This window comes from Poeciliopsis prolifica, unplaced genomic scaffold, assembly GCF_027474105.1.
Source record: "Poeciliopsis prolifica strain line A6 unplaced genomic scaffold, Auburn_PproV2 SCAFFOLD004, whole genome shotgun sequence".
NCBI lineage: Eukaryota > Metazoa > Chordata > Actinopteri > Cyprinodontiformes > Poeciliidae > Poeciliopsis > Poeciliopsis prolifica.
This window is the reverse complement of record NW_026562379.1, coordinates 18,868,810-18,888,416: the sequence shown is the minus strand read 5'-3', so window position 1 is coordinate 18,888,416 and position 19,607 is coordinate 18,868,810. Positions and strand designations below refer to the sequence as shown.

The following is a 19,607-nucleotide window of genomic DNA, read 5'->3' as shown; positions in this document are numbered from 1 at the left end:
TGTGTGCTAGCATAGCGTAGCATAGCCGCCAGAAGGAGAACGGAGCGCCATAATTTGCCGACAGCTGACATAAACCGCCTGAATGGGAAAAAAATCTACTTCACATCAATTCAAAAGGCTGAAGAATAGATTCATAAACATAAAAACTATGGATATTATGTCTATAATTACAATTTGTTATAGTTGCAATAAACGCACATTTATTAAACTAATTAAAAATTAGTTACTTTTTTAAGCTGACGTTTAGTTTATTCTAACTGAATAATCATCATTAGTTGTTTCTTCCATTACTTACAGTTTTAATTCATTTCAGTTGCTTTCTCAGTTTCAGTTTTTGCTGCTGTTTGTTTTATTTAACTGAAATAACCTCGGTGTGAGAGGTGCTGCTACAGCGCCCCCTGTAGGCTGGAGTCGTTGCATTTATCTACGCCGTTTGTCCCTCAGCTGCTGGTGGCTGAAGTCCACCGGCGGGTGGTGATGGAGTACCTCCGCTCCATCATGAGGGGTCGGATCATCTGCACCTCCATGAAGATGAGGAAGAGGATGGCCGGCCGGCTCCGAGACGAAGGGAAGCAGATCAAAGCGCTCTTCAAAGACCTGGTGAGTCCTGAAGGAAGATCTCAGCATCTTCTGGTCTTTGAAACCTGACGTCGCTACACCCAAGAAAGAAACCAGGGTTGCAAGATCTGACCATTTCCAGCTCAACAACATAAACTCCAAAAAACAAGCATTCACGATAGCTCCAGAAAAAGTGATTGAATAACAAATATTTAAAGGGACCAGACTTTGATGATAATTCGTATTTTTGGTTTATAACCAGAAAACATTGAGACTCCAACCGACTCAACTCTTTAAACGCAATGAGACTTTAACTTTGTGTGGCGACATTACCTTTTAAATCATAATGTTGGGATTTCTGTTTTACATTCTTACCACATAGTGACACGTGATGATGTCACACGCAGATTCTAGAAATTTTAAAATAAACTAAATAATAAGTGCAGCAACGCAGCATTTTATTAAAAGTTTTGTGCATTTCTGCCACATGACCAAGATTTTTAAAGAATTTTCCTCTAAAACTTTTTTTAAAAGCCCAACAAATGTTGTGAAAAGCAGCTCAGATTTAAATATCCCACCCAAAGCAACCGAATCTGGCAGTGCTGACAGAAAGTAGCCGTGTCCCGGAGCTGCGGCGCCCTCTTGTGGATGAAAACTCTGAGAATCGTCTCATTCTAAGAGCCTGAGCAGGAAGTGTCCAGATGAGTGTGTCTGTGTGTGTCTCAGGAGTCTCCGTCCAGCTGGTTGGACGGCGCGCTGTCCCACATCTCAGAGCTCATCCAGCTGGAGGACGTCCCGTCCATCCAGATGGAGGTGGGAGTTCTGGTCAGAGAGTTTCCAGACGTCAGGTACATGAACCGTTCCTCCAGCGATGAGCTGACTCCAGCAAAGTCATTTATTCTGAACTGCAGACTGAAAATCTGCTGAAGTGAAATAATATTTGACTCAAAGTGAAAAGGTTCTGCAGAACCGCTCCTCCCAACGAATCTCCTCTCTTCGCTCCGCCTTCAGGAAGAAGCACGTGTCGGCCATCTTGAACATCCGCGGGATGACCCGGCAGGCGGAGCGCCAGGAGATCCTGAACATCGTCAAAGACATCGAGAGCGACGGCGGACCGGGCCCGCTGTCCCGGGACCGGGCCCTGTTCGCCGAGGTTCCGGTCACCTCCGAGGTCCACTGCCTGAACGTGGGTCTGAGCCGGATCGCCCTGACCGCCTCGTCCTGCGTCAGCGCGCTCAGACCGCGCCGCCGCAAAACCAGAACCGCCACGCAGGAGAACCCGGACGATGCTCTGTAACCGGGCTCAGAACCAGCAGAACTCCCTCACTTTTATGACCAGCTGCGATCTGCTGGTCCAGATGGTCGAAACCGGATCTGGAGTTTATGCTGCTTCTGGACCCTGGTTCTGTTGCGGTTCTGACTGAAATGGAAACAGACGTTTTGTTTCCCAAAGCCTCCGAGGTTCTGACCCAGACTGGACCAGATCGGACCTCCTTCAGGATCAGAACTAACCCGACCCGGTTAGAGATGAAGACCAGAGGCTGGTTCTGTTCTGAACTGGAAACCAGAATCGGTGCCAGCAGGACCAGTTGAACCCGCTGGTCCTCCTGCAGAACCTCTGAAAAAGAAGCACTTTATTTGGAACCAGAACCAGGAGAACGGATCTTTGTGATCTCAGCCCGGCTAAGATGGACTCAGAACCTGGAACCTGGGATCCGGACGGGCAGATTCAGGATTTACAAAGTACAAAGATAAAAACTGAAAGTGCTGAGTCGGCAGACTGCGGATCGGGTCGGTGTAGGAGAACCTGGTGCCGAACCTGTCAGATAAAATCACCAGAACGGCGTGATCCGATCGGACCTCTGGATCCCAGTTCGATTCAAACAGGAAGTGACGGCGTTTTAGCGCCAGACTAAAAAAAAACATTTAGTTACGACAATAAAGTTGCTTCAGATCATTACAACGTTAATGTTGCTTTATCCTCATAATTTATGTTTTTTCTTAGCCTGGTCGCAGAAATCCGTCGTTTTTGGAAACTATTGCGTAGATTGTTTTTCTCAGTTTTTCACCTTTAGTTTGTGTGTTGGGGTCAGAGTTCACTCTGACCCCAACACACAAACATCGTCAGCAAAATGTCTTTTAATGAAAAAATGCACGATGCAGGTAATCAGCAGTAGTGGGCACATTTCTGCTAATGTGCTAATAGCGGAGCTAATTTTATCTTTTGGCACGTTTGCTAGCTTTGACACATTAGCTTCCCCTTAATCACATTTTCCAGATAAATTCTGAAGCTAATATTTTGATTTAGAAACATTTGGCTGAATAATTTCAACATCTATGTGGCAGTTTTGGTTCTCAAATTCTTCAGCAATTAGGTGAAGATATTCATGCTTTTATTTTGAAGTTTACCAAAATAAAACATGTTTTAGAATATGTATGTAAATGATAATGTTGGTGTTTGTAGCCTTTCAAGGGAAAATATTTGAATTGAAATTAGCACTTTGGTATTAGCTCATGCTAAGCAACATGTTAGCACAGCACATTAGCTTCTGCTAAGTACTGTGTTGGTGAAACGATTCAGCAGAACTGATGATTATTATTAGAATCTTACGCTTAGTGCGGCTAGCGTAGCAGTTAGTGGTGCCCATCACTGGTAGCTAGTCAGCATTTTATTTTAGCATCAAGAACATTTAGGATAGTGCTGTTGTTCAGCTTTGAGTTGACACCTCATCTCCCTCAGTCAGGGTGAATTTAGAGTCAGAGCGCCACCTAGTCTAGTTAGCCTGAGCTACTGCAATGTTAGCATGAGCTACTATTACGTTAGCATGAGCTACTGCAATGTTAGCATGAGCTTCTGCGACATAGCTCATGGTAACATTGCTACTGTAACATTAGCATGCAACGCTCATATTCTGGGACTTTTGTCCCATTCTTGGCTTAGTTTCATGACCTTTTGTCCTTTTTCATGTCTATAAAACAATTTTAATACGTGATTTACAAATTCACATCTTAATCCAGAAGGTTTTAATGTTATTTCCAATAATTGCTAATAAAATGTGATTAATATTAGATCCTCTGCTGGCCGCCCAGAGTTTTGTCCCGTTTGGTTGATGATCCCAGGAAACATCCAGACATCCAGAAACTGGTGCGTCTGAGTTTTCCTGAAGTTCACAAGAAAAGAAAATGAATAGTTGAATCTAATCAAAGGTACTTGATGTTGAGTTTCTGTATTTAAAGCATTAATTCTAGCGTTGAAGCTTCTGGGTGCAACGACGAAGTTTATTATGTTTTATTTTTTCAGCTGTTTGATTCATGACGTCTGTTTGATTTAGATGCAGAGAAATGAAAATAACATTTTAAATTCAAACGATTTAGGATATTTTTATGTTTTTACTGTCGAGTTAAAACATTTGAGAAAGTCTGAGCAGCTTCTTCTAGTTTCATCAACATTTCTGAGCTGAGACTGAATTCAGATTAACGGCACATTTCTCTGCTGCTATTACTTTATGTTGAATGTTTGGAATAAATCGTTTGTCCAGAAATAAGATTAACAAGACAATAAAATCAGATTAAATCATGCTGTCTTTTATTTACCTCGTGTTCAGATCTGGTGTAAAATGATTGGTTTAAATTTTTTATTAATGCTGAAATGTTTGCCTAACATGAAGATGCAAGAAAATTTTAGTTTGAAAATCCATTTGTTTTAAATGTAAAAAAAATTATGCTGAAAAATTTTTGAAAAACAAAACTTCTTTTAAAATAGTTTAATCTTTTTCTAATTCAAAGAATTTTTTAACCATTTTTTCTTTTGTCTCAAACTGTTGTCACAGCGACTGACAGTATGGAGATACATAAAGTTTGTTCAAAATAATAAAAGAACTTATGAAATGATGAGACTGGAATGAAATTTTGAAAATGAAAAATAAATTTTAAACAAAATTATTGTAAATTCAAAAACAAGTTTGAAATCTACTTTTCAAATCAATTTCAGTTTTAAAGAATTAAAAAAATTGAGTTTAAAAACAATTTTTTTAGTCTGATTATTTTTTTCAGCATCTTTTATTTTCAAATAAAAGAAAAAAAGAAAAAACTTTATGGGCTCGATTTAGTTCCATAATGTCCGTCATGATTCTCCACCTTCTGTCCTCTGAGGAGACAAAAAGGTCCAGAAATCTGAAACTAAACAATCCAGAAATGTATGGAGCTAAAATGGAACCATAAAGTTTGTTCAAAAACAAAACAAAACGAAACTGAAAATAGTTTTGAAACTGACGAAAAATTCAATACTACTTTTCACATTCAAGTATTGTTTTCCGGTTTCAAATGCATTTCTTCAGCTTTTAAGTAATTTCTCAGTTTAAAATGTTGCTTTGTTGTGGATTGAGAAACAGGGAGTCTCAAAATTCGCACACAAATGCAGCAACAGGCCAGAATCAGCTGGTAAATCAAGATATTTTTATGTTTGCATCAAAAATAGAAATGTGAATCCAGGGCATTTGTGAATTAGGAGACGTTTTTAGCTCAATAAAATTTCATCTTTTGTGGTTTTAAGATTTATGAATAAAGAACAAAAATCCAGATCAACATTTTGATGCAGTTTATTGGGTTTTCCATCCAAAGGAAGTAGAAATGTTTCAGGAGTGTCAGTGGGAAGTTTCCTCCTACAGACAATAAAATATAACCAGCAGCTTCAATTAGAATAAAAACAAAATAAAAACAAAGGGATCATGGGAAATGTAGTCTTACAACAGTTATTCCTCCAGAGTTTGTTCATAAATCTAAATTTCAGTCACTTTGGGCATTATCCAGTTTATAAGTGCGCTTCACAACTTGAGAAATTGTGAGAAATCCATTATTTGTTAGGTAACTACTTTATTTTGGCGGAGGATCAGGATGGGGTTACATCCTGTCATCATTTACCAAAATAAGAGACAAAAATGAAATAGCACCAGCATTAATTTGAAGTCTAAATAAATACTGAAATTTACAGAAAACTAATAAAACAGTTGAGATCAAACATATTTACAGGTCACTAAGGAATCCAACAGAACCAGAACCAGAAAACTGAACAGAAGTTCCTGGTTTTTCCTTGTTTTGGACCTCCGGTCTTTTCTGCTGCTCATCATTCTGAACTTTGAGTTTAAAACTGATTATTTTGTTTTACTCTGAAAATCCTGAACACAAACACACATGAAGTTCTTTCTACTGGTTCATAAACATTAAAGCCGATCAAAGATATGAAAAAAGTATTCACAGCTTTCCATACAACACAAAACAGCGACTTGTTTACCGTTGCTGCCTCCTAGCCAACCAATCAGAGCGGTCACCGGTGCAGCTGGGGGCGGGGCTTAGCGCCTGAGAGAAAGGTCACAGCAGCCAATGGGCTGCCAGGGTCAGGCGCAAGGCTCCGCCCTGATGATGGACATAAATACACAGCAGAGACCGACACAACTAGCTTGCTAAAGGAAGGTTAGTATGTCTAAAGCTAACACCTGAACTTTGACCCCAGATCCCAACGGAGCTGAAAAGGAGGAAGTTCAGACCATCTCTTCCCTCCATCGTGACGGCCAATCAGAGACCTTTGGCAAACAAAATGGATGAAGTTCAAACTCCAGAGTTTCAACTGACTTTAGGGTTGGATCCCCTACTCCAACATCTTTCTGACCAAACGGCCAGGCAGAGACTTAGAGAGGAGCAGCAAAGCAAAGGAAGTGGATTAGCATCGCTAGCTAACAACTGATGATGTCACCCAGGATATGTTGCTGTGGAATATCATCTCTGCCTGCGTGTTAGCATGTTAGCATGTCACACAGCAGCAGTCTTCAGTCAGATGCCTCTGCAGAATCGTTGGAACCCTGACTGCTACTGGAGATCCTTCCTGCCTGCAGCATCACTGTCAGAAACTACATTTCATTTCTCTATGGGATCAATAAAGAATTTTGAATTAAAATGAACTGAATGAACAAAATATGAGGATAAAAACCAGAAAAACATTGAAGGTGAATCGTGTTAAACAGGAAAATATTGGCCAACATTTAAAAAAACTTTAAACTCCGTTTTTAGCTGGAACTAAACTGTGAACTTTTAAAGCTCTTGCGTCTCTGTTTCTGGCCATGAAGTGAACTTCAGAGAAGGTTCTGGTTCTGATCCGGTTTAACACCTAATGAGGGAAAACTGAGAGAAAGGAGGACCTGAAATCACTAAAGCTCTTGATTTTGTTTTGCTTGTGACTTTTTGACCTTTAATCTGATTAAATTTGACTCTAATACTCATGACTCAGCATCCAATAGTTTTTATTCTCTAATTTGTTTTAGTAAAATCCGCCTGCAGGAAGTCAGCACACGCTCGGCCATTTTAAAAATTAAAACTAAATATTTTTCCAGTCGCCATGTTGGTGCCACTGCTCCCACTCGCTCCTGATCAGCATTTCGGCAGCTGGGACCTCCCCTTCAAAATAAAAGCCTCATTCGCACCCCGCCACCATCTTTAAGGCGCCAGTCTCTCTAGCGCCGCTCTGCTGCGCCTCACATGCGGATGCAGACGCTGCACTGGGCGACGTGCGCCCTCTGCTGGTCGGAGTCGGTCAGCGCCCCCTCAGTGCCGCTCTGGGTGGTCAGCCAGAAGCTGTAGATGTTGGCGAAGAAATGGCAGGTTCCCCGCGCGCCCTGGCACTCCACGAAGGGCTGAGCTTTGAACTGCGACAGGCAGCTGCCTGGCGAGGTCAGAGAGAGGCCACCGCCCTCATCACCACCACCTGAAAACTACACACACACACACACGAACACACACACACACACACGAACACACACACACACACGAACACACACACAGACACAGAGAGAGAGGATATTTAGGCAGAAAACTGTTTTAAAACTATTTTCTCTATTAAGTGAACATCTGCACTTCAAAAGTTTGAACTGTGCCTTTAAATGTGTCTTCATGTTTTAATTTCACAAATCCTCCAGATTTCCTGCCAGAGCAGACCGCTCCAAAAGCAGGAAGTGGTATTCTGGGTAAATGCAACCAAAGCTAATGTGTTAGCCTAGCGGTCAGCCAAAGACTAAAGAGAAATCCTCCAACATAAACTCTGACGTCTCCATCTTGGTTCATCTGGTGAAGCAGGAAGTTACTCTCGGCATCTTCAGAGGTTTTTGTGTCGTTTTCTGCAGTGGTTGTTGGTGCAGCGCCCCCACAGGCCAGGAGGGGAACAGGCTGGTTGGACTCAGAGCCACAGCAGCTGCAGGTGGAGCAGATGGTTCTGGTTCCAGTAGAACCGGGTCGAACAAGGAAATCAGCCTAAAAATAACATTTCCTTTAACTAGATCCATTCTACGGAGGCATCAGTCATCTTCCATGCCGGTGGACAGCATCGCCCCTCCCCATACATGAAGCTGTTGCTGAACTGCGGGGCTCCATCAGTGACGGACTGCTGCATCCTAAATGGACTAATCAGCATTATCAAAGATTCTTCCTGTTAGATTCCTAACAATCTCACCAAATATTCCCACAGCTGATATCTGCATGACTTCAGCGTGAATCTTCATCATTTCTTTCCTCTATATGCATCATCTGTCCTTTTTCTGTTCTGTTGCATCATTTGATTTTATATTGAACTCCAGTAAAGCATCTTTGAGTTCTAAAAAAAGCATTACATAAATAAAATATTATTATATCATCTGCCTATTTTGGCTGAGTTTTGGACGCCAGCAGTCATTGGACGAGAGGCAGCGGACAACCTGGGCTTGTTACCACAACAACACAGAGACACAAAGGACAAACAACCAGAGGGTGACCGATGAACCTCTCTGCCATGTATTTTACCCAGCATGCCTCACCATGATGAAGGAGTATCCGGTCCACAGCCGGCTCCAGTGGGGGGGACAGCGTGGCGGCTCTCTGGAGTTGGGGTCATGCATGGCCACGGCAGCAGAGGGCGCCTCACACACCACGCAGCGGCTGATGTACTCCTTGATGGTATCTCCACTGAATGGATTGTCTGGATGCGGCATCATCGTCGACAGCCAATAGGATTTGTCATTTCGATTGGCGTATTTGCACTTTTTGGCCTCGCAGACGGAGAACGGTAAGGTGGAGAACAGGGGAACGCAGGAACCGGCCTGACCTGGGAACATGCAGGAGAATCGGATCACTGCGCATGGCCACGCTGATTTCTGCACCAAAACTGCTTCTCCTCCAAGCAGGAAAAAGTTTACCAGGATGTAACGGCACTGCGGAGGAACCTGCTGGGATGAAGACCTGAGGACGTCTGTAGAGGATCTACATACATCTCCTTACCCAGATCCTGGGAGTACGCCTTCTCCTGGCCCTCCAGGTACAGCAGGCTGTATCCAGTCCAAAGCAGATGCGTATTCGGCGGACATGTTGGTTCATTGCTTGATTGGCTGTGTTTCACCAACAGGAACCCTGGTTTGGTGCCTCCGGCCGGCCCCGGTAGACCTGGGTCACCAGGGGGACCTGGATCACCTGCAATACACAGAGAAATGGCAGGTGATAAAGCCAAGCACTGATTGGTCAGGTTGTGTTTGAGCAACACTTTAAGGACTTTGGAGCAACAGAATGCGTTACGTCTTTGAAGAAGTTAAAGATTATGAATGTAAACATCAAGCTTTCCGATATAAGGAGCAACATTAGGGCCAAAAATAAGACTATTCACCCAAAGCGCAGGAGGCTGTTTCCATTTCCTACTGATTTGATGAAAGATCAGCAGGAAATGAGCAACTAGCACTGACAAATGAGAAGTAGAGCACTATTTGAAGGTGAGACGTCTTACCTCTTTCTCCCAGAACTCCGTTCTCTCCAGGCTGGCCTGGCTCTCCCATCTGTCCCGGGGAACCTTCTCGCCCCTGGCGTCCTATTACTCCATCAGCTCCAGGATCCCCCTTCATTCCTGAAGAACATTGTCAACCATCAGGAAAATCAGATGCAATCAGATCCAAACTGGCCTTTCAGACCGAGTTCCTCACCATTTCTACCTCTGGGGCCAATTTCGCCCATAAGGCCCCAATCTCCGCTAGGTCCAGGGCGGCCAGGTGGCCCTCTAGGGCCCCTAATCGGTCGGGACGGAGGGCCATTTGAGAAAATTCGGCCTTTCTGCCCCTTTGGCCCATCTGATCCTTTGCATCCAGGCCTTCCTTTGGGCCCTGGGTAACCTGGGTGACCCCTCGCACCCTGTTCTCCAGGGATGCCCAGGAAACCCAAGTCGCCTCTCATACCTGATCAGACAAACATTTATTAGTCGCCTTTAACCAATCAGGGTGAACCATAATGTTTGGTTTATCCTGACTCTAAGACCGGTCCATCTGAGATCAGCTAGCATGCCAGCTAACATCAAGGAAACAAGATGAAAGTCGGAATCAATTGGCACATTGTCACGTGACACACTATTGGCCATTGTTTTCAAAGCAGCCAATCGAAGAGTCCCATTTGTTTTCCTCAGCTCTGATTGGCAGTATCTGCAACACTGAAACTCTCAGAACCACCAACCAGAGACTGGTTAGAGGTTTGGGGTTCTTTGCTGATGGGGTTTAGGGCAGCATAGTGGAACCAGTCGTCTGTGGTCTGGAGATGTTGATCAGTCAACCTGAAAGTTCAACTTGATCCTCACAAAACAGACAAACTGAGAACCATCAGGATTTATGACTTAACTTCACCTTAAAAGCTCTGAAGCCTCAGATTTCCCCCAGTTTTCCCTACAGTGTCTCCATTCAGCTTCATAAGAACCAGCACCAGAACCTCGGTGCTGATGGTGTAAGCAGTCTGACCTTTGGGCCCTTGGTTTCCAGGGTTGCCTGGTGGTCCGGGTGGCCCTGGATATCCACGGGGTCCTTTTGGCCCTGAGTACCCTGGATCACCGGTGTCTCCTTTGTTCCCACAGTTTGGTGTATTTGGACCAGGATCTCCCATATCACCAGGACAACCTGCAAGGTCAGCGCCAGGTGAGTGTCGGATTAGATTCAGACTGAAATTCCTTCAAGAGGAAAAGTTAAAAGTAATGGCATCACTGACCTGGATCTCCATCTGGGCCCATGTCACCAGGATCCCCATATGGCCCCGGTTTGGGGTTTTTACAGTTGCTTCCAGGTGGACCCGGCGGTCCATCATCACCTGGAGACCCTGTAAGACAAACACACAGGTGAACCGTTTACAGTCAGGTTTGGTTTGTGCAGCACAAATTCATTTGTATTACGAGTCATTGCAGACCTTTGGACCCTGTTGGGCCTTTGGGTCCTGGTGGGCCGATCTTGGGTGGACAAGAGGGACCTGGAGGACCTGGAGGACCTTTAGGGCCTGGAGGGCCTGGACGGCCTTTTTCACATTTACCGTTGCCTGGACATACACCTGAGGATGACCAGCATTCAGAGGAAGTTATGAGAAAGTCCAGTAGCTAAATGAGAAGCAACCTGTAGTAACATGGAGCCCAGTGAAAATCTGTGGTTTCATAGTTCAAGACAGGACACAAATATATTAAAATAAAACCTTTATTTACTATTGCACAACATTGGTGATAGCTATGGATTTTATATTCTTGTTTCTGAAATAAATACACTAGTATTTTTCTTTAATATTTAATATAAATATTTACATAATATGAAGAAGGGTAAATGTAGCTGTTAAGTAATTTGATTACTTGGTAATTAAAACTGTATTGTTTGTAAATCGACTAAGAGCATTATTTTATGTAAATATTGCAATTGAAAGAAGTAGTAGCGTGACGTAAGATGCGAGTGTATTTTGTTTGGCTTTATCATTTGATTGGTCCCTGAGACAGTGCGTCCGGTGCGTGATTCGTGATTGGATGAGAGAGGAGGAGGCGGGAGGAAGAAGGAGAGGAGAACCGTGATGGTGGAGACCGGAGCGGAGGCGACCGGTCAAGAAGTGAGGAAATACAGACTCCAGGGAGAGAAAACCGGACAAAACACGGGAGAGGACGGAGTTCGGGAGAAGTTGGAGGAGCTTGGTCGACGCGAGAGCGACGAGAGGAGACAGACGGAAGGAGACGAGCTTTGAGCTAAGCTAAGTGAGCTAGCCGCTTCAGCCCCTCGGTTCTGCTGCGTTCAATGGCCGTCGGGAGGAAAGAACGACGGAATTTTTTTAGTTAGCAGTGCAGTCTCAATGTTTTTTCCTCTGGGATTTCAACTCCTCGCTGTTTCCTAACAGACCTGCAGAGTTTTTCCTGCTCTCCCGGAGGTTGTGAGTAACAAGCTGACTGCGTTACACGTGTTTTGGACTGTATATTGAAATAACTGGACGTTTCTTATTGTGCCCTGGTTCGAGGGGAAAGGTGGCCATTAATATTTTATTTGTTCTGCCTCATGTAAAGCGGTATATGTTCTGTAAATCTTACTGAAATCTACTTTCACTTTAGTTTAATAAAGTTAAGCTGAATCATTTTGCCAAACATCCTGATGTTTCTCTGAGTCACATTTGTCATCAACCTCGTCCCTCCATTTTAGTTTTCTCCCACAGAATAGTTAATGGTGCTCCAAACTGTAACAGGCCTGTTAGCTGCAGTTTGAGCTGTAGCCCCAGTGTGCAGCTTAGTTTGGTGGTTTTTAAAAGTAAAATCCAGCAAAAGAGAACAACAAAACACATCAGAACAATCCTTTACAGTGGTTAGCACTGCTAACTAAAAAACTAACTGCAAATCATGATGATCTAAACATACATTAGTTCAGCTAACGCTAAAGCGCTAGTGTTCAATTGAACTATATTCACAGGAAAGTTTGCAAAACAGGTAATTAAAATGTGTTTTTCTGTTTTCCTTCTTAAAATATGTTCAGTGTTCCTCACACCTTTGGACCCCTTGGAACCTTTCCGTCCACTCAGTCCATCTAATCCATGAAGACCTGATGCCCCTGGAGTTCCTGAAGAAACAAAAATAAATGATTTAAAAAAGGAAACCAACCTGTGGCATCCATTTTTGTTTGGCCTTGGTGTGCCTCAGGGTTCTGTGTTTGGCTCACAGCTGATATTTTTCCTTCAGAACTCTGGTTGATTTGAGCCAAATGGATTATTCACACATAAACTTTTTGTGAAAAATATAATCTAGTTCAGGGGTGTCAAACTCATTTTTGTTTTGGGCCAAATTAAGATCATGAAGGCTCTTAAAGGGCCGGTTGTGCCAGAATGTGTTGATAAAACCTGTTCACAAATTGTTAATATGTCAATGAATATTTAAAATTACATAATATTATTGAACATCTTTTCAGTCCCTTCAGGAACTAATAATGAATGAGGCTTTTTATTTACTCGCTGTATAAATCATGAAGTATAATCATACATCAACTAAATTCTCAAGAAACTGGAGGGACTGATTGATATAAATTGGCAGTAAACAGATAAAAACTGCATTGATATGATAATATAATATTTAATCACACTTAGTGTTTAGTCTAGACTGTAGAGGGCCACATAAAAAGCTACGGCGGGCCGGATTTGGCCCCTGGGCCTAGAGTTTGACACATGTGATCTAGATGGTCTGAAAAGTCACTAATATGGTGACAAAGTCCTGAAGTTGGCAACGCCTCGTTTATCCCAACAATTAGTCCCTAATCTCTTGGCTTTGCCCACTTTGGTGGAATTTTTCGGCATTTGTCTGAGGGCCGGGTTTTGCTTTCACAGGGCGGTTAGACTCACTGAGTTGGACTTTGTGGTTCCAACATTTTACAGTCTTGAATCGTGGGAACTATATCACTAAAAACAGCATCCATGTGTTTTCATTACTTTATGTGTTCATCTTTGAAAGGTTTTGACCTTTGTTTCCTGGGTTACCATCCCTCCCCGGGGGACCGTCCGCTCCATCTCGACCAGGAGGCCCTCGAAGCCCCAGGTAACCTCTGGGCCCTGGAGGACCAGCCACACCTGAAGGAGACAACGTCTCTGAGTCACCATGATCCCAGGTCCTCCTCCTCCACTTCCATCACAGATTTAGGAAGGTCTTTGTACCTGGTTCTCCGGGGTATCCTTGTGATCCTTTGTGCCCCTTGCATCCTTTCTGTCCTTGTGGCCCAGAGATGCCTTTGGGCCCCTGATCTCCTGTAGGGCCACTAGGGCCTGAGAGGCACGAAGCAGATCATTAATGAAATGGGTTTTGGCAGTCTTCCTAAAAAACAAACAATTTTAAAGTAGATTGTCACCATCAGGGCCTCGGTCCCCAGGATGGCCCTTATCTCCAGGTGGCCCAGGCCCACCAAAGGCATCTCCGTTTTCACCTGAAACGCAGAAAGTCGTGTTGAAACCAACCAGTGTTGCTTAATTATGCAGGAGGAATCAAAAATAATCCCTGGTAAAGTGAAGTAAGACTTTCTGAGTCATGGCGATGTACTCAGCAGGTACCTTTAGGTCCACGATATCCTGGATTACCAGGTCTTCCAGGGGGGCCCGGATATCCTGGGTCACCCTGTAGCCAAACCAGAGGTCATTATGTTTTCTGACCATCAGACAGTTTTTATTTATGAATAAAACTTCTGTTTTATTCTAGCAGGATCATAAACTCTCTGATGATGGATGGATGGATGGACCTCTCTAACAACTGTCCCTTGATTTATTCCAGCCAGTATAACACCAACTGGATCCAACCTCAGACCTCTATATTCTGTCTGACCCAACAGAACTCTCAGTGACTGTCTCAGTTCTAGCTCTAGGAAACTCATCTCACCGGTTCTCCATTCAGCCCAGGAAATCCGAAGTATCCTTGATGTCCTTTGGTTCCTGGAGGTCCAGGTGGGCCTTGCTTACCCTGGGGCCCTTGGGGTCCCTGAGATCCCTTACAACCTGGGATTCCATCGGGACCTGGATACCCAGTATTCCCTGGGTATCCACTCACACCTTTGTCTCCTGTGGAAAAGACAAAGCTGATACTAAAGAGATCAAAGCAGAGGATGAGAGCTGGATGGAAATCTGACCGTCAGGTTTCCAGCCAGCTGCTTATAGAGTTTTATCAGAGGGAAGCAAACAGTTCTTAGAGTCATCTGAACTGCTGACGGTTTCAGTCTTTTTCCACTAGATCTGGACAGAGGGGTCCGTCTTCAGCAGGGGTCTCCAACCACAGTCCTCCAACTGTCCAACGCAGCTGAATCACATGACTGAACTACCTGCCATCAAGTTTGGTAAAGGCCAAGTAATGCTGCATCCAAACCTGCAGGACGGTAGCTCTGGAGGACTAGAGTTGGACATTCTTGTCCTCTGTTATCTAAGATGGAACCAGAGTTTGATCAACTGGGAGACTTTCACAGATTTCTCTCACCTCGTGGTCCGGAGAATCCGTGCTCGCCGGGGCGTCCTGGTGGTCCTCTTGGGCCCTTCTCAGGTATTTGAATGAGTTCTCCTGGAGGACCGGCACAACCTTTGTTACCTGCAGGAGGACACATGTTGTCTATAATCTGTAGCAAGTCAGCAAAAACTGCAATCTGGATGCGGAACATGATCCTGGTATTGTACGGTTTAATCCGTAGTACTAAAACTACCGTAGCACCTTTTGTTCCCTTTGGGCCAGCACAACCCCGATCTCCATCTTCTCCATTAGGTCCCCGCTCTCCGGGGTTGCCTGGGCCTCCAGGATTGCCCTGGTTTCCTGGAAAACCTGGCCTTCCTTCAAAACCCCCGGGTCCAGTCAGACCTACGACAGGATCTCAGTGAAGGACTTCGAACAGAAGAACTTTCCTTCAGCCGTGTTTCTGGTAGGAACTCACCTTTCCCACCAAAGGGCCCCATTGGGCCAGTGTCCCCAAGAGGGCCTTGGGGCCCCTTACATCCTTGTTTTCCTGGAGACCCTGGAACTCCAGGTTCTCCCATCTTGCCTTTTGGACCAAAAGCTGGGAGCCCTTTATCCCCAGGTTCACCTCTATAACCTAAAAAAATGAAGTTAGATTGACTGATCAGCACAGAAAATGACTGAAGCACAACAAATAAAGACAAGTCAAGAAAAAAAAAAGGTAAACGATTACCGCAAGGGCCACGAGGTCCCTGAGGGCCACGAGGTCCCTGAGGGCCTGGGGGGCCCTCATCAGGCCTCCCCGCCTTACAGTCGTCTGATGTGGGTCCCTGGGGGCCTGGTCGGCCAGGGACGCCGGCATTTCCTTTGTGTCCCTTCACTCCAGGGAACCCAAAAGGCCCCTGGGGACCTGTGGGAATACGTTCAAGTCTTCATCTCTTCCAGACCTTCAACTGAGGTTCATCTGCAGTTTGATTCATTCTGCGTGTTGTTGCACACCGCAGCATTTTGGGTGTGGTAAAATAATTCACTGGATTCCCGGCTTTTGCAGAGGTCAGGGGTCACAGCCACACATAGCTGAAACCCATCAATACTTGAGATTCCTCTGAAAATACTTATACCAGTAAATATAACTTAATATGCATTAAGACTCACAGGAAACTGTCCTACACTTAGTGGAAGCTAACAACTAAGTATTTCCTTAGCTACACTCGAGAGCTCAGCCAATCAGCAGCAAGAAAAATGAGTGCTGCTCTGGGATTGGTTGCTTAGCGTGTCAGGTGTTGCTGGTTGAATGAATCTCTGGCTCTTGAATATTTTAGATATGCTCTATGAACAAACTGACCTGCTGCTGGTCCACTGCACATTTTTCTGTTTATCTTTAAACCAGCAACGTTTGTGACGCTCTACTGCAAAACCAGGAACAAGTTGATGGAGCAGAAACAGAGAAAAAGATAAAAACCATCAACTTCTGAGAAAATCTTTATTTTCTTTAGTTAAACTGATTAACATTCTGCTCTTTATTGGCTCTTCTTGGGCTGTTGCCATTGGTTTCAGCCAATAAGAGGCGAGTTTGATAAAGAAAAACACAATAAGTTAAGATCGCCACCACAATGCGACCCAGATCCATAACTCACCTGGCGCTCCCGGGTTGCCCGGCGCGCCGAGGCGTCCTTTACGTCCTGGGGACCCCGGCGGTCCAGGCCAGCCTCTGGGCCCCTGGGGGCCACTCTGAGTATTGCCACTTGGTCCGGGGAACCCAGGGCGGCCCATCGGCCCCGGAGAACCTGCAGCACAGAGTCTGGTAAACACTCAACAGTTTGACATTTCTGAAATGTTTCCAGATATTTAACACCGAAAAAACACAAAGTCTTACCAAGAACTTCTTCAAGCACAAATATTTTACAACATTTGAAAAAAGACAATAATTACAAGCAACTATTTAGCAACAGTAGCTTGTTTTACGTCAATAATTGCCTAAAAAATAAAAATGTCCCGGATCCACTGGCTGATGATTTAAATTATGTTGTTATACGTGAGATAATCTGCTAAGTTTATCTCAGTAAATTAGTTTTGTTTTATTTCAGGTGTACTAAAACATTTGAACTGATCATAATCTTTGTTTTATTTCACCGATCAGAAAGTTAGACCCAAAATGGCCGACACGGTGAACTTTAGGACGAAGCTTTGTGGTCACTCTGGCCGTTTAATAAATTTAAAGTCGTCACTGTTCTGGAGGAACCAGCTGATTCCCACCAGTCCAGATGTTTTTCAGTCAGGAAAGTGGGACTTTATTTTGGTAGATTTGTGTTTGTCCTTCACATCAGAAACGGTTCAGCTGATGCTGGTTTCTACCTGGACTTCCAGGGGAACAACAACTGTCGTTTCCGACATCTCCAGGATCTCCGTCAGCACCTGGAGGTCCTGCAGGGGCAGAAGAAGAAACATGGAGCCGTCGGTCCAGACAGGACAGGTGTGACCCAACGCTGAGGTACCTGGGTCCCCAGGCGGTCCTGGAGCATAAGACAGTCCCGGGTCCCCTTTAGGCCCGTCCGGCCCTCGGACGCCAGCGGTGCCTCTAGCACCGGGAGGACCTGGGCCACCTGGAGATGGAGGCAGGTGAGCAGGAAGCTGCACTAACAGGTGAAGATACGGGAGTTTCAGACGAGGCTTACCTGGTGGTCCACGGTCTCCCTTTGGCCCCGGACGGCCGGGATTCAACACACAGGGGCCTCGGTCTCCTGCAAGAGGAGGAACCAGAGACGGTGGAGTCAAATCAGAAAGTAAATCACAGAGACAATTTCTTGAAAATACGTTCAATCACCAGAGACTAGAAACGCAACATTTGCTACGATTCTGTGATTTTTCATTGGACCTGCAAAGTTATTACTGTAAAGGCTTCATATAAAACAAGTGCAGTTATTTTCTCAGAACAAAATTCAATACTTACAACCTGCAGTCTCACTTATTGAGCTTCTCTACTGAATTTTAATTTTCCAAGCTTGGAAAAGGTCAAAGGTCACTTCAAATCAATCGGTTGCCTTTAATTTAGTTTTCTTGGTTGCCTGGCTGCCGTTAGCAGCCATTTTGTTTGGTTTCAAGAACTGAGCTGATCTGGAGGGAATGAAGGCAGTTGGTGCAGATGAACTGATTTGATGTTTTAGGTGTTTATTTCTGTATTATTAACGTTTCTGTAATAATGCTGTAAACAAAGGCATTGATAGGTGAGCAGACAGGAGACATTATTAAAGAACATGTTGATCTGGAACAAACTAAATAAACTAAAAACCAAGACAGTGAGGATGAAATGTCCCGACGTTATCACTCTGTCATACAGACTGGACAACTGGGAGAACTGGGAGAACTGGGACCTGAAGTAAAATCACAGTAAATTGATTTGTATTCAGAGCAAAGCGCTTTCTGAACCTGGAGCAGAAAAACAGGAAATGTTGTGAAATAATTTCACTCCAGTCATTTTATCTGACTTCACCAACAGCTTTACCTGGATCTCCCTTCATTCCAGGTGGTCCAGGAAATCCATCAGGTCCCGGGTCTCCAGGGGGCCCTCGCGCCCCAGGGGGCCCCACCACCACGACTCCAGGGGGACCCGGGCGCCCCGGGAATCCATCTGGTCCCGGGGGTCCAGGGAAGCCTTTGTTTCCAGGGAAAGAAGGGACAATGTCCCCCTAAAGCCAAACACAAGCAGGAGAGAGGTTCGGTTCGGTCCGGTCCGGTTCGGTTTGGTTCGGTCCGGTTCGGTTCGGTCCGGTTCGGTCCGGTTCGGTCCGGTTCGGTTCGGTTTGGTTCGGTCCGGTTCGGTTCGGTTCGGTTTGGTTCGGTTTGGTTCGGTTTGGTTCGGTTCGGTTCGGTTTGGTTCGGTTCGGTTCGGTTCGGTTCGGTTCGGTTCGGTTTGGTTCGGTTTGGTTCGGTCCGGTTCGGTTCGGTTCGGTTCGGTTCGGTCCGGTTCGGTTCGGTCCGGTTCGGTCCGGTTCGGTTCGGTTCGGTTCGGTTCGGTTTGCTCCCTGACTCCGCCTCTATGGCTGACCTTAAGTCCCGGATCTCCAGGTGGTCCTGGGCGCCCCGGGGGTCCGACTGCCCCCCAGGCTCCTGGGGGCCCTTCGCGGCCCCTCCTGCCCTTTTCTCCCTTTTCACCTGGAAACGAAATCAGAATGAGAATCTCTGAGACATGAAAACGAGATTCATTCATTCATCACATGGCAAAAATACTTTAGGTCCAGTTTCTTGATAAATTGAAATAAGAAAACTAGCAGAAGTAACTTTTCATGAACTTGGTTTTAGTAATTATAGATTTAATATTGATGAAAAACTATTAGTTTCACCTTTTAACTGATGATGTGGAACTAGAACGGCGTTGCTAGGTAACGGCTCAGGCCCGTTGCTAGGTAACGGCTCAGGCCCGTTGCTAGGTAACGGCTCGGGCCCGTTGCTAGGTAACGGCTCAGGCCCGTTGCTAGGTAACGGCTCGGGCCCGTTGCTAGGTAAAACCAGAAGTTTTGCTGCTTTTTGCTGAAAGTTTTTCGGAAACTAAACCAGATTTACTGGGTTTTGAGGGTGAGAAGAAGTTGGCAGATTGATCTAAATATTGATATTGAATCAGACCAATAACTGTCACGAGTTCAATAATTTAGTTTCAGATTTCATCTTGAAATTAAATTTTATTTTTTTGTGTCAGTTTCTCAACTCTTCCTCAAAATGATTTATTGATAATTTTGTGACGTTTCTTATTGTTTCTGTTTATCATATTCATATGTCATTAATTTTATAGACATGAAACAAAATTAATAGGTCAAAGGAA

The 19,607-nt window shown here is 44.6% G+C and overlaps 2 protein-coding genes across 2 annotated transcripts in view; one reads left to right on the top strand and one right to left on the bottom strand.

Moving 5' to 3' along the window:
- exoc3l2b (exocyst complex component 3-like 2b) overlaps positions 1-4,135 on the top strand; it is a 59,495-nt gene extending 55,360 nt beyond the window's left edge. Inside the window, exons 14-16 of the mRNA XM_055028124.1 lie at positions 445-600; positions 1,285-1,406; positions 1,570-4,135. Of these exons, the coding sequence (XP_054884099.1) occupies positions 445-600; positions 1,285-1,406; positions 1,570-1,855 (564 nt within the window). The 3' untranslated portion in view covers positions 1,856-4,135. The remainder of the gene's footprint in view (positions 1-444; positions 601-1,284; positions 1,407-1,569) is intronic.
- Positions 4,136-5,140: 1,005 nt separating this feature from the next.
- col4a4 (collagen, type IV, alpha 4) overlaps positions 5,141-19,607 on the bottom strand; it is a 32,091-nt gene continuing 17,624 nt past the window's right edge. Inside the window, exons 24-47 of the mRNA XM_055028024.1 lie at positions 18,837-18,943; positions 18,294-18,477; positions 17,467-17,532; positions 17,287-17,394; positions 17,147-17,215; positions 16,429-16,578; positions 15,525-15,701; positions 15,270-15,428; positions 15,053-15,196; positions 14,825-14,932; positions 14,237-14,415; positions 13,915-13,978; positions 13,716-13,790; positions 13,525-13,632; positions 13,333-13,440; positions 12,372-12,443; positions 10,780-10,917; positions 10,585-10,692; positions 10,341-10,496; positions 9,543-9,791; positions 9,350-9,466; positions 8,854-9,042; positions 8,394-8,680; positions 5,141-7,319 (exon numbers count right to left, since the gene is read on the bottom strand). Of these exons, the coding sequence (XP_054883999.1) occupies positions 7,083-7,319; positions 8,394-8,680; positions 8,854-9,042; positions 9,350-9,466; positions 9,543-9,791; positions 10,341-10,496; positions 10,585-10,692; positions 10,780-10,917; positions 12,372-12,443; positions 13,333-13,440; positions 13,525-13,632; positions 13,716-13,790; positions 13,915-13,978; positions 14,237-14,415; positions 14,825-14,932; positions 15,053-15,196; positions 15,270-15,428; positions 15,525-15,701; positions 16,429-16,578; positions 17,147-17,215; positions 17,287-17,394; positions 17,467-17,532; positions 18,294-18,477; positions 18,837-18,943 (3,359 nt within the window). The 3' untranslated portion in view covers positions 5,141-7,082. The remainder of the gene's footprint in view (positions 7,320-8,393; positions 8,681-8,853; positions 9,043-9,349; positions 9,467-9,542; positions 9,792-10,340; positions 10,497-10,584; positions 10,693-10,779; positions 10,918-12,371; positions 12,444-13,332; positions 13,441-13,524; positions 13,633-13,715; positions 13,791-13,914; positions 13,979-14,236; positions 14,416-14,824; positions 14,933-15,052; positions 15,197-15,269; positions 15,429-15,524; positions 15,702-16,428; positions 16,579-17,146; positions 17,216-17,286; positions 17,395-17,466; positions 17,533-18,293; positions 18,478-18,836; positions 18,944-19,607) is intronic.